The sequence below is a fragment of the Ursus americanus genome, chromosome 11 (genome assembly GCF_024610735.1).
Source record: "Ursus americanus isolate L20-20 chromosome 11, mUrsAme1.1.p, whole genome shotgun sequence".
NCBI classification, from domain to species: domain Eukaryota; kingdom Metazoa; phylum Chordata; class Mammalia; order Carnivora; family Ursidae; genus Ursus; species Ursus americanus.
The window spans coordinates 34,700,759-34,713,104 of record NC_142137.1 but is presented as its reverse complement, the minus strand read 5'-3'; the positions used below and the strand labels follow the sequence as shown (position 1 = coordinate 34,713,104).

General features: G+C 41.3%; 2 protein-coding genes across 10 annotated transcripts in view; one reads left to right on the top strand and one right to left on the bottom strand.

The window, feature by feature from the left end:
* LOC148109263 (uncharacterized) overlaps positions 1–7,570 on the bottom strand; it is a 556,689-nt gene extending 549,119 nt beyond the window's left edge. The window contains exon 1 of the transcript XR_015726096.1: positions 7,484–7,570. The gene's annotated coding sequence lies outside the window, so the exon portion shown is untranslated. The remainder of the gene's footprint in view (positions 1–7,483) is intronic.
* A 65-nt stretch (positions 7,571–7,635) lies between these two features.
* The window catches only part of MAN1A1 (mannosidase alpha class 1A member 1), a 185,176-nt gene continuing 180,465 nt past the window's right edge, over positions 7,636–12,346 (top strand). For all 9 annotated transcript variants that reach the window (XM_045798564.2, XM_087865430.1, XM_087865429.1 and 6 more), the window contains exon 1: positions 7,636–8,256. In XM_045798564.2, coding sequence (XP_045654520.2) covers positions 7,636–8,256 — 621 coding nt within the window. The remainder of the gene's footprint in view (positions 8,257–12,346) is intronic.

The window sequence follows — 12,346 nt, the reverse complement described above, 5'->3', positions numbered from 1 at the left end:
AGTTTTTCTGACTGTTTCCTTGGCTGTGCAGAAACTTTTAATCTTGATGAAGTCCCATAAATTCATTTTATCTTTTGTTTCTCTTGCCTTTGGGGATGTATCATGAGAAAGGTTGCTTTGGCCGATGTCGTAGAGGTTGCTGCCTATGTTCTCCTCTAGAATTTTGATGGATTCCTTTCTCACATCGAGGTCTTTCATCCATTTGGAGTTTATTTTTGTGTATGGTGTGAGATAGTGGTCAAGTTTCATTCTTTTGCATGTAGCTGTCCAATTTTCCCAGCACCATTTATTGAAGAGACTGTCTTTTTCCCACCGGATGTTTTTTCCTGCTTTATCAAATATTAGTTGCCCCATGTGTCACACTTTAAATATGTTACCATGCTAGATAACTTAGCAGGTTTCCTCTTCCCTTGATCTGCTTCCTGCGGTTTTCCCCATCTCACTTGATGGAAACTCCAACCTTCAGATTTCTCGGGCAAAAGACAACGTTCAACCTTGATTTCTCTTACACACTACACGTTCAATCCATCAAAAAAGTACAGGCTCTGCCTTCAAAGTAAGGTACGTTTAAAGACTTAAAGAAATTAAGAAAAAGAGCAACCACATGGAATATATTGAAAGATCTTGATTTAAAATGAAACTGGACTTTTTATTTTATGGAGTTAATCTTTGGTTTGATGATAATCATTAAATTTTTAAGAAATATGAGTGAAATGGTCAAGTATAAATGGCTTTGAAATATTTGAAGTGGGGTGGGGGAAGGCACTGGATGAGGTTCTAAGTGAAATGAGATTACCTATAAATTGATATTTGTTGAAACTGGAAAAAATAAAGAATATAAAATAGATGAAAAGTTTAGGCACCTGATATTTCATTTCTTATTCATTACTGTTCAAGCTATGATAGTATCATAATAGTGGAAAACATTATACCCATTTAATATTTGGGAGAAACTGGAAAAACTAACAATCTCAGTGGGTGTTCAAAAACTATTTTTATACTCTAAGAGCCAGATTAAGTATCTCAAACTCAACACATTTTAAGCTTAGTAATTTGTAGAAACCTTATCTGCCAGTTTTGGACCATTAAGTCTAACAGATATATGGGTCACTGGTTTGGAATTCTTCCCTTCACTTTTCCTGTGTTAATTTCAACATGTCCCTCTCATTCCCACAGTCGAGACCAGTATTAATTGTACTAAACAAATAGACCACCTGTCACACATTCAGTAGATGCAATTTGTTCAGGTACAATCTACAACACAGATCTGCTTTTACCTTAGCCCGTTATGAATCTATATATTGCAGAATGGTCCAAGTGAATTTGAAAAATAAGTTCAGTGGACAAAGGACCATAGGTGAATTCTGATCCGTTTACAGAAACCCAGGGCTAAGACAAAGTTCTGCCTTGAAAGACAGTATGAAAGTCTGAATATGTAGTGCAAACAGCGCAATTATTTTGCAATGAAATTGGGAAGCCAAGTGCTGTCGTGTCATAGTTGTAGATCATTCCTCCAAAACAGGAACAGGCACATGTGGTTTCATTTCATTTTATTTCATGAAAAAATTTTCAGTTGGGCAGAATAATGTCTTATAACTTTTCTGAGTTTATTTGGTTTTTCTGGATAAGTGTATGATCTTTTATGGGACAGAGAATGAAGAGGGAAACAATTTTTTAAGAAAAAGTTATTCTTTTAAAAATGTATCTAATGAATTAAAAACGAAGGAAACATTGTATATTTTTCTCTGGTCAGAGAAAGAAACTTTTTCCTTTCGTTTCACTCAGTTGAAATAATATACTCACCTCAAGTCATAAAATTCAAACGTTTCAGATACAAGGGCTCCTAAAGGTCATTGTTGACATTCCCTGCCCAGCCTTTTTGCCCTGAATCCTTGGTTTCCTGATTCTTCAAGCACTGAGCAATAATATTGTTCTCTTCACTTAGAGACTTTGCCATCATTCCCATTTTCTAAAGGCTTATAGAACTATAAAGTTGGTTAGTTGGCAAACTTTTTGGTCCTACTTAAATAATGAGTGGAGACACTTGTAGGACCCACTGCCTACCAAACCTGAGGCTGTTTCCCTGACACCTCTAATGGATATTACTTAAATAGAGGACAGAACTTGAAAAGTGACAACCATGTGAGGAACCACATAATCCTAACCTTCTTGCTTCTCATGCTTTTCTTAGTCTTCCTTTTAAGAATCCTCTAGACACTGTTCTTTGACTACCCTGGACATTAATTCCTTTAATAGGGAAGGAGAAAAATTGAATTAAATTTCTCAAATGTCTATTGTGCCAGACACATTAGTTATATCATCTAATCTAAGAGCCATAGCAATGTTACCAATGAAGAATGAGAGATGTAGAAGATAGGTAACTTATCACCCATGGTCACACAGCCAAGGACATGCATGTCCTCTATAATAAATTACTCTCTCGTCCAAACTTTTGCCCACTTAACTCAGAAAAATCTCTCCCTGTACTTACCTCTTTCAGTCCTTTTGTTAAGTCAAAACAAAATAAAAACAAAAACATCATAAAAGTAATTCTAGTGATACACTTGAAACCAAAAGAAAGCTTTACATAATGAAAGAAAACTGTACCTAAGAACTTCCATAAACTTTCTGACCTTGAAAGTAGGTTTAGAATCTTTCTGAAATAATCATTCTATCTCCTTTTCTTTCAAATAAATGTTTGTCCTCAGGCTCCAACATTCAAGATAAATAAAACACTTTCTAATTTAATGCTACTTTGATTACTAGCATTGCAACAGTGTTTTTCCAACATTTCATTCTTTCCTACAGTCTTAGAACTTTGTAGAGTAGACTACAACCCAAAGCACCATTTGCAAACTTTGTTTCTACGTAAAGAAGCACTCTGAAAGTTCCAAAGAGCTAATGTACAAATACTTGGTGGAACACAATGTTTTTAAGTTGGGGACAACTAATATTTATGAAATGAGCATTCAAAACAAAAACAGATGTTTCAACAGGAGCATGCAGGGACAGATGGGGTCTCATTGATTCAGCCTCCCACACATACACAAAGGTGATTGAAGTCCTACAAAAATTATCTATTATACAGCCAGTTCCAAAATAAATTGAGGAGTGGGAGAAAAAGAACCAGAGCTGTAGCTGTTGCTCCTCCAAAGACCACAAATATTACTAACAGTTTGTTTTGTAACTTTGGTTAATTACTAACTTCATAAACTTCATGTAAAATTCAGAGTTGCCCAATGAAGTATTGAAAATTCAAGACTAATGTTCACAATGAACTATTTTTTTACATATTACATTTCAGTTTTTTAAAAATAAAGGCCAAAACCTATTCCGACCTGAAATTTGAAGACAAGTAGAAAATCAGCAACAGGATAATTTTATTAGATTTCTGATAAATATTCATTCACCATAGTTTTTATAAAAACATTGTCACTCCCCCAACCCTGTTTATAATTATTACTATATTTAATTTTTGGCATGTTAATATAAAAGATAAATGTACCCTTTGTTAAATATTATTTTAAAAGCACAGAAATCCAAGCAGCCAAATAACTTGGGGGATTTCTTTGCACCTTGGGGGGATATCTCTAACCAAAACCAGCTTTAAAAAAATTACTTGATTCTAGGGGTGCCTGGGTGGCTCAGCTGTTAAGCATCTGCCTTTGGCTTGGTCATGATCCCAGGGTCCTGGGATTGAGCCCCGCATTGAGTCCCGCATTGAGCCCGGCATCGAGCCCCGCATCGGGCTCCCTGCTTGGCGGGAAGCCTGCTTCTCCCTCTCCCACTCCCCTTGCTTGTGTTCCCTCTCTCACTATCTCTCTGTCAAATAAATAAATAAAATCTTTGAAAAAAAATTACTTGATTCTAAAGATTTTTATCTTGAAACACAAAAATTTATAAATTATGAAAAAAATACAGAGATATAAGCATTGGAAAAGGAAAAAGTAAGAATTAGGTATGTAGGCAAACTTGCAAAAGATACAAGGTACAAGTCATACTTTAGGACTAGCTGGACAATTCAGAATGCACACCAAGTATTTAAACAGAAAAACCACATAGAATTACTAAGGTTGCTAAGTTTGCTTTAAACTATTCATAATGAGGGGCGCCTGGTTGGCACAGCGGTTAAGCGTCTGCCTTTGGCTCAGGGCATTATCCCGGCATTATGTGATCGAGCCCCACATCAGGCTCCTCCGCTATGAGCCTGCTTCTTCCTCTCCCACTCCCCCTGCTTGTGTTCCCTCTCTCGCTGGCTGTCTCTATCTCTGTCAAATAAATAAATAAAATCTTTAAAAAAAAAACTATTCATAATGAAAAAACAGCAACTTTGTCACAATCATTGTATTCACAAAGATCATGACATATCTTCAGGTATATGTGGTGGGTGAGTATGGATTTATGGGACACAGTCAAGGTTTTATTTGGGAACCAGAACCGTCACCTGTATTTTTGCTTTATCTCAAGATATAAAACACTGTTTTTCCAACTGTGGAATGAGAAGTGCTTATGGTATTGAAATCAGGGCAAAGTGTCAGATTTTGCTTCAACAAAATGCAATTTCTAATTTATTGACCATCCAGTACTCCTCCTTTACCATGAATATACAGGACTTTGTGTGGTTGTTTTAAAAGTTTTTACATGGTTAATTTAGTCAGTATGTCCTTTCAAATACCTTCTCTCTGATTTTTTTTTAACTTGCTGTAGCCCAAATATGAGCACTCCCACATATTTCTCATCCTACCTAACACAGACTGGCCCCATTTAAAACATATCCTATAATCAACCACCCATGCTATTTTCTTGTTTAACAAATCATTAAAGCCAGGCTTCACTCATAATAAATCTCTGTTTTATAAGAAATACAGGTATTAATAAAGTAATCTTAAAGCAACCTTCCATAAAGGGAAATAGAAATAAACAGAGCAGTCACTTTAAAAGATGTAAACACAATATAGATAAATCAAACTTGAAGTTTTTAGGGGAAAAAAATCATCTTTAAGACCATATGCTAAATTTTTAATATTTCCACTGTAGGTGATGGGTTAAATGTCTAAACTGGTTTGGTATCAAAATTAAAGAGTGCCAGAAGCAGAATTAGGTCTACAACCCCCTTTCGTCACCATTTTAACATACACTTAGAAGTAGTTTTTATTGCCTTTCTGAAATACTTAGTATACTATCTTTAAATTAAAGTTTCTAAATATTTTTGTGGCTATAAGAAATAATTCCATTCCTAAAACATAATAATTAAAATAATAAATCATTCGGAAAAAGATCATAAAGGGATTAGCTTTTAGGGTATTAACCCTAATTATTATCTATCTATCCATGAGGTAAGTGAATTTTAAAGCTGTTGAAAATAAACAGTATTATTTCACACTGATTCAAACTTTTCAGCCTATTCACAACTTGCAAATGTAGTTTGAAATAAAAATGACTATTCCATCATTTAATTAAAAAAAAATCGTTGTTTTCTTTTTCAGTCCTTCCAAACTTTGTTACCCTGCTTGGATATGCTGCACTCTTCTGGGCATAGAATTTCATAGCAGTTATCAGAATAACCAAGCCAAAAGGTCAGTTTTATTAAACAACAATTTCCCATTAACAGAAACTTTGGAGGTATAACTCATTTTACACAAAACAAATATACAACAAATAATGATGGTTTAAATGAACAGTTAAATGAAAACTGTAATAAGGATTTTTTATTTAATTTTGTAGTTTCTCGTACAGCCTACACCTGAAACGACTGTACTGTAGGCACCTTCCTGTAAATTGCCAGCTGTTTCCTTTGTTTTAAAAATGGCAAGCAGAAACAGCTAAAATCACGTTTTCAGAGAAGGGGGAAGCATAGGATAAGGCTGCTCCAAGCTAGTTGCTACAAGACTGAGAAGTCAGTAGTCAACTTTTTCTTTTCTGATAACCCCCGCCCCCCCTTTTTTTTGCAGAAAAACTGGGAAATTACAAACACATTTTGTAAAATAATGCTGTATTGAAAACAATCTCTATTGGACCACGTCCTTACTTCCCTGGAAGTAATCACATCCAAGACTTAATTTCAACACAGTGTTCAAATTCATTGCTTGAAACTATGGCATAAAACTGTCTTCTTTAAATGGAAAATTTGACCAACTTCTATGAGATAAATGAATTTTGAAAGTGGGAGTGGGTGGGGGAGGTAGACAACTTTTTTTCTTCAAGTGGGTGGGGAAAGGATGCAGACGAAGAAGCATCCTAAGCAACCACAAAACGCTGAGAATCTTAGGACGTAAAAGGATGTTAGACCAGAGAGCTCAAATGCTCTCCGACCACGGCTTCTCTACGGGGGACTTTTGGTTTGACTGCTACCAGGCACCGGGGGAATCCCCGTCTTGGGTAAAAAAAGAGGGAACTGGAGAAAAGACACGTTCAGAACGACCCAGCGTCGGACGATTCTCAGCGAGACCTGCCCTTCGCGGGACCCCTCGGAGCGGGCCTCGCACGGCTTGGGGGGCGGGCCCGAGGGGGCGGCAGGGAGGTTCTGCCTCAGTCCGGGCGCCTCCCGGGCCATTCAAGGCCAACAAGCCCCTGCGACCCGGGCCCGCGGACCGCGCGGGATACACTCCCCGACTCCGAACCCAGCTCGCTTCCTCGCGCCTTGGGCCTCCGCAGCGGGTCCGGACGGCCTCCCTGCCGCCGCTCCCGCCGGCCTCGCGCCTCCCAGACCCGCGACCTCCCCGCCCCCGGCCGGGCCCCCGCGAGGTTGCGCTTCCCGTAAACTCCCCGCCCCGCGCGGCCCCCTCCCGGCCTCGGCCCCGCCCCCGCGGGTCCCTAAGCGGTGCGTGATTGGCCCGCCCGCGCCATCACTCTCCGGACGCGTCACCGCCCTCGTTTCCGAACGCCCGGAGTCCGGCAGTGGTATTAGTGCTCGCGGGGCCGCGGTGGAGGGCAGCGTGCAGCCCTGCTTGCTCCTACTCGCCCGCGGGTCGGCGCGCTAGCCCAGTCGAGCGGCGACCAGGGCTGCGGGGCGGCTGGGCTGCATGCTCAGCCGCCGCCTGGAAAGCAGTGGCAGCTAGTCCTAGCTCCGAGATGGGGAGCTGGCGAAGTTGACTAGCCCCCCAACCCGCGCTGCGTCCCTCCAGCCCCAGAGGTGCGCTGCCCTCTCCAGGAGGTGCCCGCACGCGGCCCTGCTCCAGGTGTGCTCAGGACACCCCATCCCCCGGGACCAGAAAACTTCACCCCAAGTCCAAAGAGTGAGCTCCGAGGGCGGTGCCCGGAGCCAGACTCCCGACTCCGCTCTGGGGGAGCTGTCCCGGTGGCTCACACGGCCGTCGGAGGGCGGAGACCCGCTGGAAACTTTATCACCATCATCGTAATTACTACATTTTACTGTTTCTCTCCCCGCAGGGGCTGCGGCCAGCGGTCTGTCGCGCGTGCTTGTTTGCCAAAGGACCTGCCCCTGGGAGAAGACCCACAGAAGAGTTGTTTCCCCAGGGCATACCTGCAGCCCAGCCCAGGGGCTCGGGCGGCCTGGATGCGCAGGACCCAGCCCCGCAGCCGCTGACGTCGGGCGGCGGCGAAGTTTGGCTGCTGAGCGGCGCGGCGCAGGGCCACTGGACAGCGGGCACCCCAGCGGCCGCGGCGGCTGGAGGGATGCCGGTGGGGGGCCTGTTGCCGCTCTTTAGCAGCCCGGCGGGCGGCGGCCTGGGCGGCGGCCTGGGCGGGGGGCTCGGCGGCGGCGGCAGCGGCGGCAGGAAGGGATCCGGCCCCGCCGCCTTCCGCCTAACAGAGAAGTTCGTGCTGCTGCTGGTGTTCAGCGCCTTCATCACGCTCTGCTTCGGGGCGATCTTCTTCCTGCCCGACTCCTCCAAGCTGCTCAGCGGGGTCCTGTTCCACTCCAGCCCCGCCCTGCAGTCGGCCGCGGACCATAAGCCCGGGCCCGGGGCGCGCGCCGAGGACGCGGCAGATGGGCGAGCCAGGCGTGGCGAGGAGGGCGCGCCCGGGGACCCGGGCGCTGCCCTGGAGGATAACTTGGCCAGGATCCGCGAAAACCACGAGCGGGCTCTCAGGGAAGCCAAGGAGACCCTGCAGAAGCTGCCCGAGGAGATTCAAAGAGATATCCTGCTGGAGAAGGAGAAGGTGGCCCAGGACCAGCTGCGTGACAAGGCGGTGTTCAGGAGGCTGCCCCCGGTGGACTTCGTGCCCCCAATCGGGGCGGTTGGCCGGGAACCGGCCGACGCCGCCATCCGCGAGAAGAGGGCAAAGATCAAAGAGGTGAGTGCACCGTTCTGGAAACCCCTCCTGCCCGGCAGCGTTTTTTCTGGGAAAAAAGACAAACCTTTGAAACTCTAAAGACTATATAGCATTACAGTGTAAGGGGACGTAGAGCTTTTCCGCTTCCACCAGGTACTATGTCAAAGGCTCTTTCGTTTTCCTTTTTTTTTTTTTTTTTTTTTTTTTTTTTTTTTTTACTGTCACAGTAGATGCGGCCAATTAAGATCTGAGGTTGAATCCTGTTGCTTTTAATTTGCGTGCTCTGGTAAGCATAAACCACGTGAGGTAGGCATTAAATACAAGGGCAGGTGAGGTGGTGTGCAAACCTCCTCTTTCAGTGGCCCGTACATGGTTAATAGTCCCTGAGAACATTGACCGTGAAAGTCCCAAACAGCCCTCTACTGAGGCTTGGACGTAGCTTGAAATGAACGTTGAATGTAAACGCAAAGCATAGATCACGCAGGATAAAAAGGTTCTAACAGCAAGCCAGCACACCCGGCCTTCAGTCATGTGGCCTTATGCTGCCAGGTGGCATCCTGTGTGTACTTATAGATTATAAAGGTGAAACTTGAGAACTTCCTATCGTAGGGGACACACGTTGTTTACATTTTAAAAAATGAAAATTTAAAAAAGCCAGCCTATTGTTTCTTGCATTTCTGGTGTATTCAGAAAAAGAGTATTTTATGTGATGCAACAGGTTTGCCTCCATAGCAGCACAAAGATGACAAACTTAATCCAAGACAAACATGGACTTTGATAAGTCTTTCATAATTTATTTCTTGTAATTTTCAGTTAGCATTTGTAGCATATGGCTACTTAACTGGCTTAAAGCTGAGGGGTACCTTTAAAGTCATGTAAGACTGTCAATTTAAAGATGAAATTTAAGGAGCCCAAACCCCAGAGTCAGTTAGTGACCAAGTCAGGACTTGAAGCCAGGACTTTCTCCTGGTCCCCTGTCACTAGTCAGCAGGCTTTTTGTGGACATGCTTCCTTCCACAGCTACTCTCCTGTGTGAAACTATGCCAGCCTGGATTTTAACACAACCCAAGAGCTGTAGGAACCATATTAAAAACATTTCATCCCAAATCTTGATTCAGATTTCTAAAATGCATTGTAAGTGTAAGTAATATATTGGCAGTTAAAAAATTTCAGAGTCTCTGTGAAAATAAATATTATGTTTTGACTTTGGGTAAGTAATCAGAAAAGAGGGCATCCTCATTGTCCTGTTTTCAGAAAGTAAACAGAATTTTGAGTTGGTGAAGAGGTATTTAACTTGAGTAGCTACAGAATGGAGGCAGCTTGACTGTTACAGGATTTGCAACTTTAAGACCAGGTGAATTTGGTTAGCTGTAATTGAGCAAGTTAAAGAAGATTTGGGTCCCTTTCAGTTTACCGTAGGCACAAAGAGGGTGCCTTCATCCTACTGTGCAGATAGCTTCCTCCAGCCCATCAGCTTTCTACTTTGGGACCCTTCCTCAGGCATAGAACCCCAGACTTGGACAAATGGATTTTTTGCCTCCCAGACAACTTCTGTCTAGCAGATTCCTTTCTCCATGAAATCCTGTCAGGGATACCAAACCAGCAAAGTGGATAAAAAGCTCTATTTCTCACCAATTTCCCTCACCTCTTCATCTTCCATTCTCCTTAAAAATATCCAAACAAAACCCATAGGTAAGTTAACCCCAGATCTGTATGTTTATGTTTCCCTTAAGTTTAAAACAGTGTAATTCACACATTTCATGCCTCTAAATTCCTATGAGCTGCCAGATCACAGTTGTCCAAGAAAATTATTTTAAATACTAAAGACTCATGGCTGTTAAAAAGCTATCGGTACCAACCAATAGTGATTAAAAGTGCATTTAGAGCAGAAGCAGTGGGAATTCAGGACAGCATATTAACAGTATGCCTATCTGCCCTTACTGGATCCATGTTATCTCTCTAAATCAAAAGGTCTTAATTAGCCATGTAAAGAAAATTTATGTAGCCTTCTGTATCTGTGTGGTGCTAACATCTTAGCAGTTAGATGTTTTGAAACTGCCCAGTCTTGCATAAAGTGGTGGAACTAAATGTGTTCTTTAAAATTCCATGTTGCCGTGAGAACCCAAAAAAGCTAGCATAATTAGTTTCAGTATTTAGTCAAAAGCTAATGGGAAGAAATGGATTATGGTTTTTCATCAGATTAGTTCAGGCAGATGCGTTCCTTTGTAAACCAAAAAAAAAAAAAAAAAGTAACTCATGCTATTCTAAAACTGTGCTGAAAATGTTCAGTTTCAGAAAGGAAAGCGTGGTTACCTATTGTGAATAGAGCACTGCACGTTAACTTCACACTTTCATATTCAGTTTCTGGCACCACCATGGACTTTTTGTCATGGACCAGTGGATCTTTGCCTTGGTTTGGATCTTTACTGTTCCTGTATTTTCTAGTTCTCTATTTTTTGTTAGGCTCTCTATCACACCTGAATGTACTGAGAGTTTGATGGCTAAAATTTAGAAAGTATAGGCAAGTCTAATATGTTGAGAGCTTAGACTATAATTTCTGAGCCAAACATTTAATTTGTAAATTTGGTTTAAAGACAGCTAATACTATTTTTATATTGCCAACACAATTGTGTTACTGGTACCTTGGTAAATTTTTAACAAATTTGTGCCTAGAGGACACAGTCGTAATTTCAAATAGGATATTGCCTAGCTCCCTTCACAAAAAAGCCATTGTATGAATTCCATTACTAATTTGATGGATGGTAAATCTTTGCTGTAATACCGAAAATTGAAATCAAGATGCCGCCCCATGAAAACTTTGTAAATAAATCAACTCTTGAATTTCCCTGAATTTTATAATACATAGTACATATTTTCATGAGTTTGATCTTTTAAAAATTATACTTAGGTTATCCTTAGTTTTAAAAAGCAGTGTTAAAATAATGGACAGAAGGTAAAATAGCACCATGGAATTTTTAAAAGAATAGTTCCTCTTCTACCTTAACCCTTTTATAAAATCAGGAAGCTTTTTTCTTTTCTATCTTTTCTTTTTTGTTTTGTTTTGAGACTGTACAAAGAGCTTGTACTATCCTTTAGGATTAGAGCCATAATCCTAATTTAGAGGATGAATAACTTTGGTTTTCCCCTCCTGGAATTATGGAGGAGTCCTAGAGTAATAGGGGCTGAAGACAACTTGTCAGAGGGGATTCCTCCCTTCTCAAACTGGAATCTCCACCAACCTAAATGGGGCAGGAAGTGAAGGGGCTGACAGTCAGTTTTGGGTCTCTCAGGTAAGGCTTTAGGATTGGTCAGCCATGGGGGTCACCGTTGTCTTTAGGTTTCTCAAAGCATTTTTAGTTTTTTTATTCTAGACCTATTTATATGATCATAAGTTTAAAGAAAGCGTTCATATTGATGGCTAATGGTTAAAATATATTTTTATGCCTTACACTAGCCTTATGTTGTTCTTGAATCTATCATTTATGTTAAGTTTTGATGATTAACCCTTTTATTAAAGATCAGATGTAGGAATAAGCTACCCAGACAAATACTTTTATTTTGAAAACTTAACTTTCCAATTTATCTGTATGGTAGTTCTGTACGGTGTGGAAAATAATATTTGCAAAATAATAAAAGCCAGAATTTGAAGACCTGACTTCAGAGGAACTTCAATACCCTTGAGTTACCTTTCCTGTTCTGCTCACCCTACTCTGAAACATACCTGACATGGACAATAGGCAAATGCAAAATTCCCCCGCTCTTAGGTCTTTCCAGAGTAGTTAGGTCATAAAGTATTTGTAAAAATTTTTTCTCTTTACTAGGTAAATGAATAAATTAAGATTTCAACACTGTAAGTGGTGGAGTAGATGCTGACTATTGAACTTTAGTACATGAAAGCAAGAAAAGATTGTTAATGGATGATCAATTACGTTCAGCTTAGTCTTCTGTAAGCTATTGATAATTTTGTTTGAGAGGGATATCTGTCTTCCTCTTACCAGGGAACTTAAGATTCATAGGCCTTAGAACCTAGTTAAGGTGTGAAAAGTGGCTAAAAAAATGCATTTTTGAGTCAGTGCTTCTGTATTTTTTAGGTGAGCTGATAAAATAAACC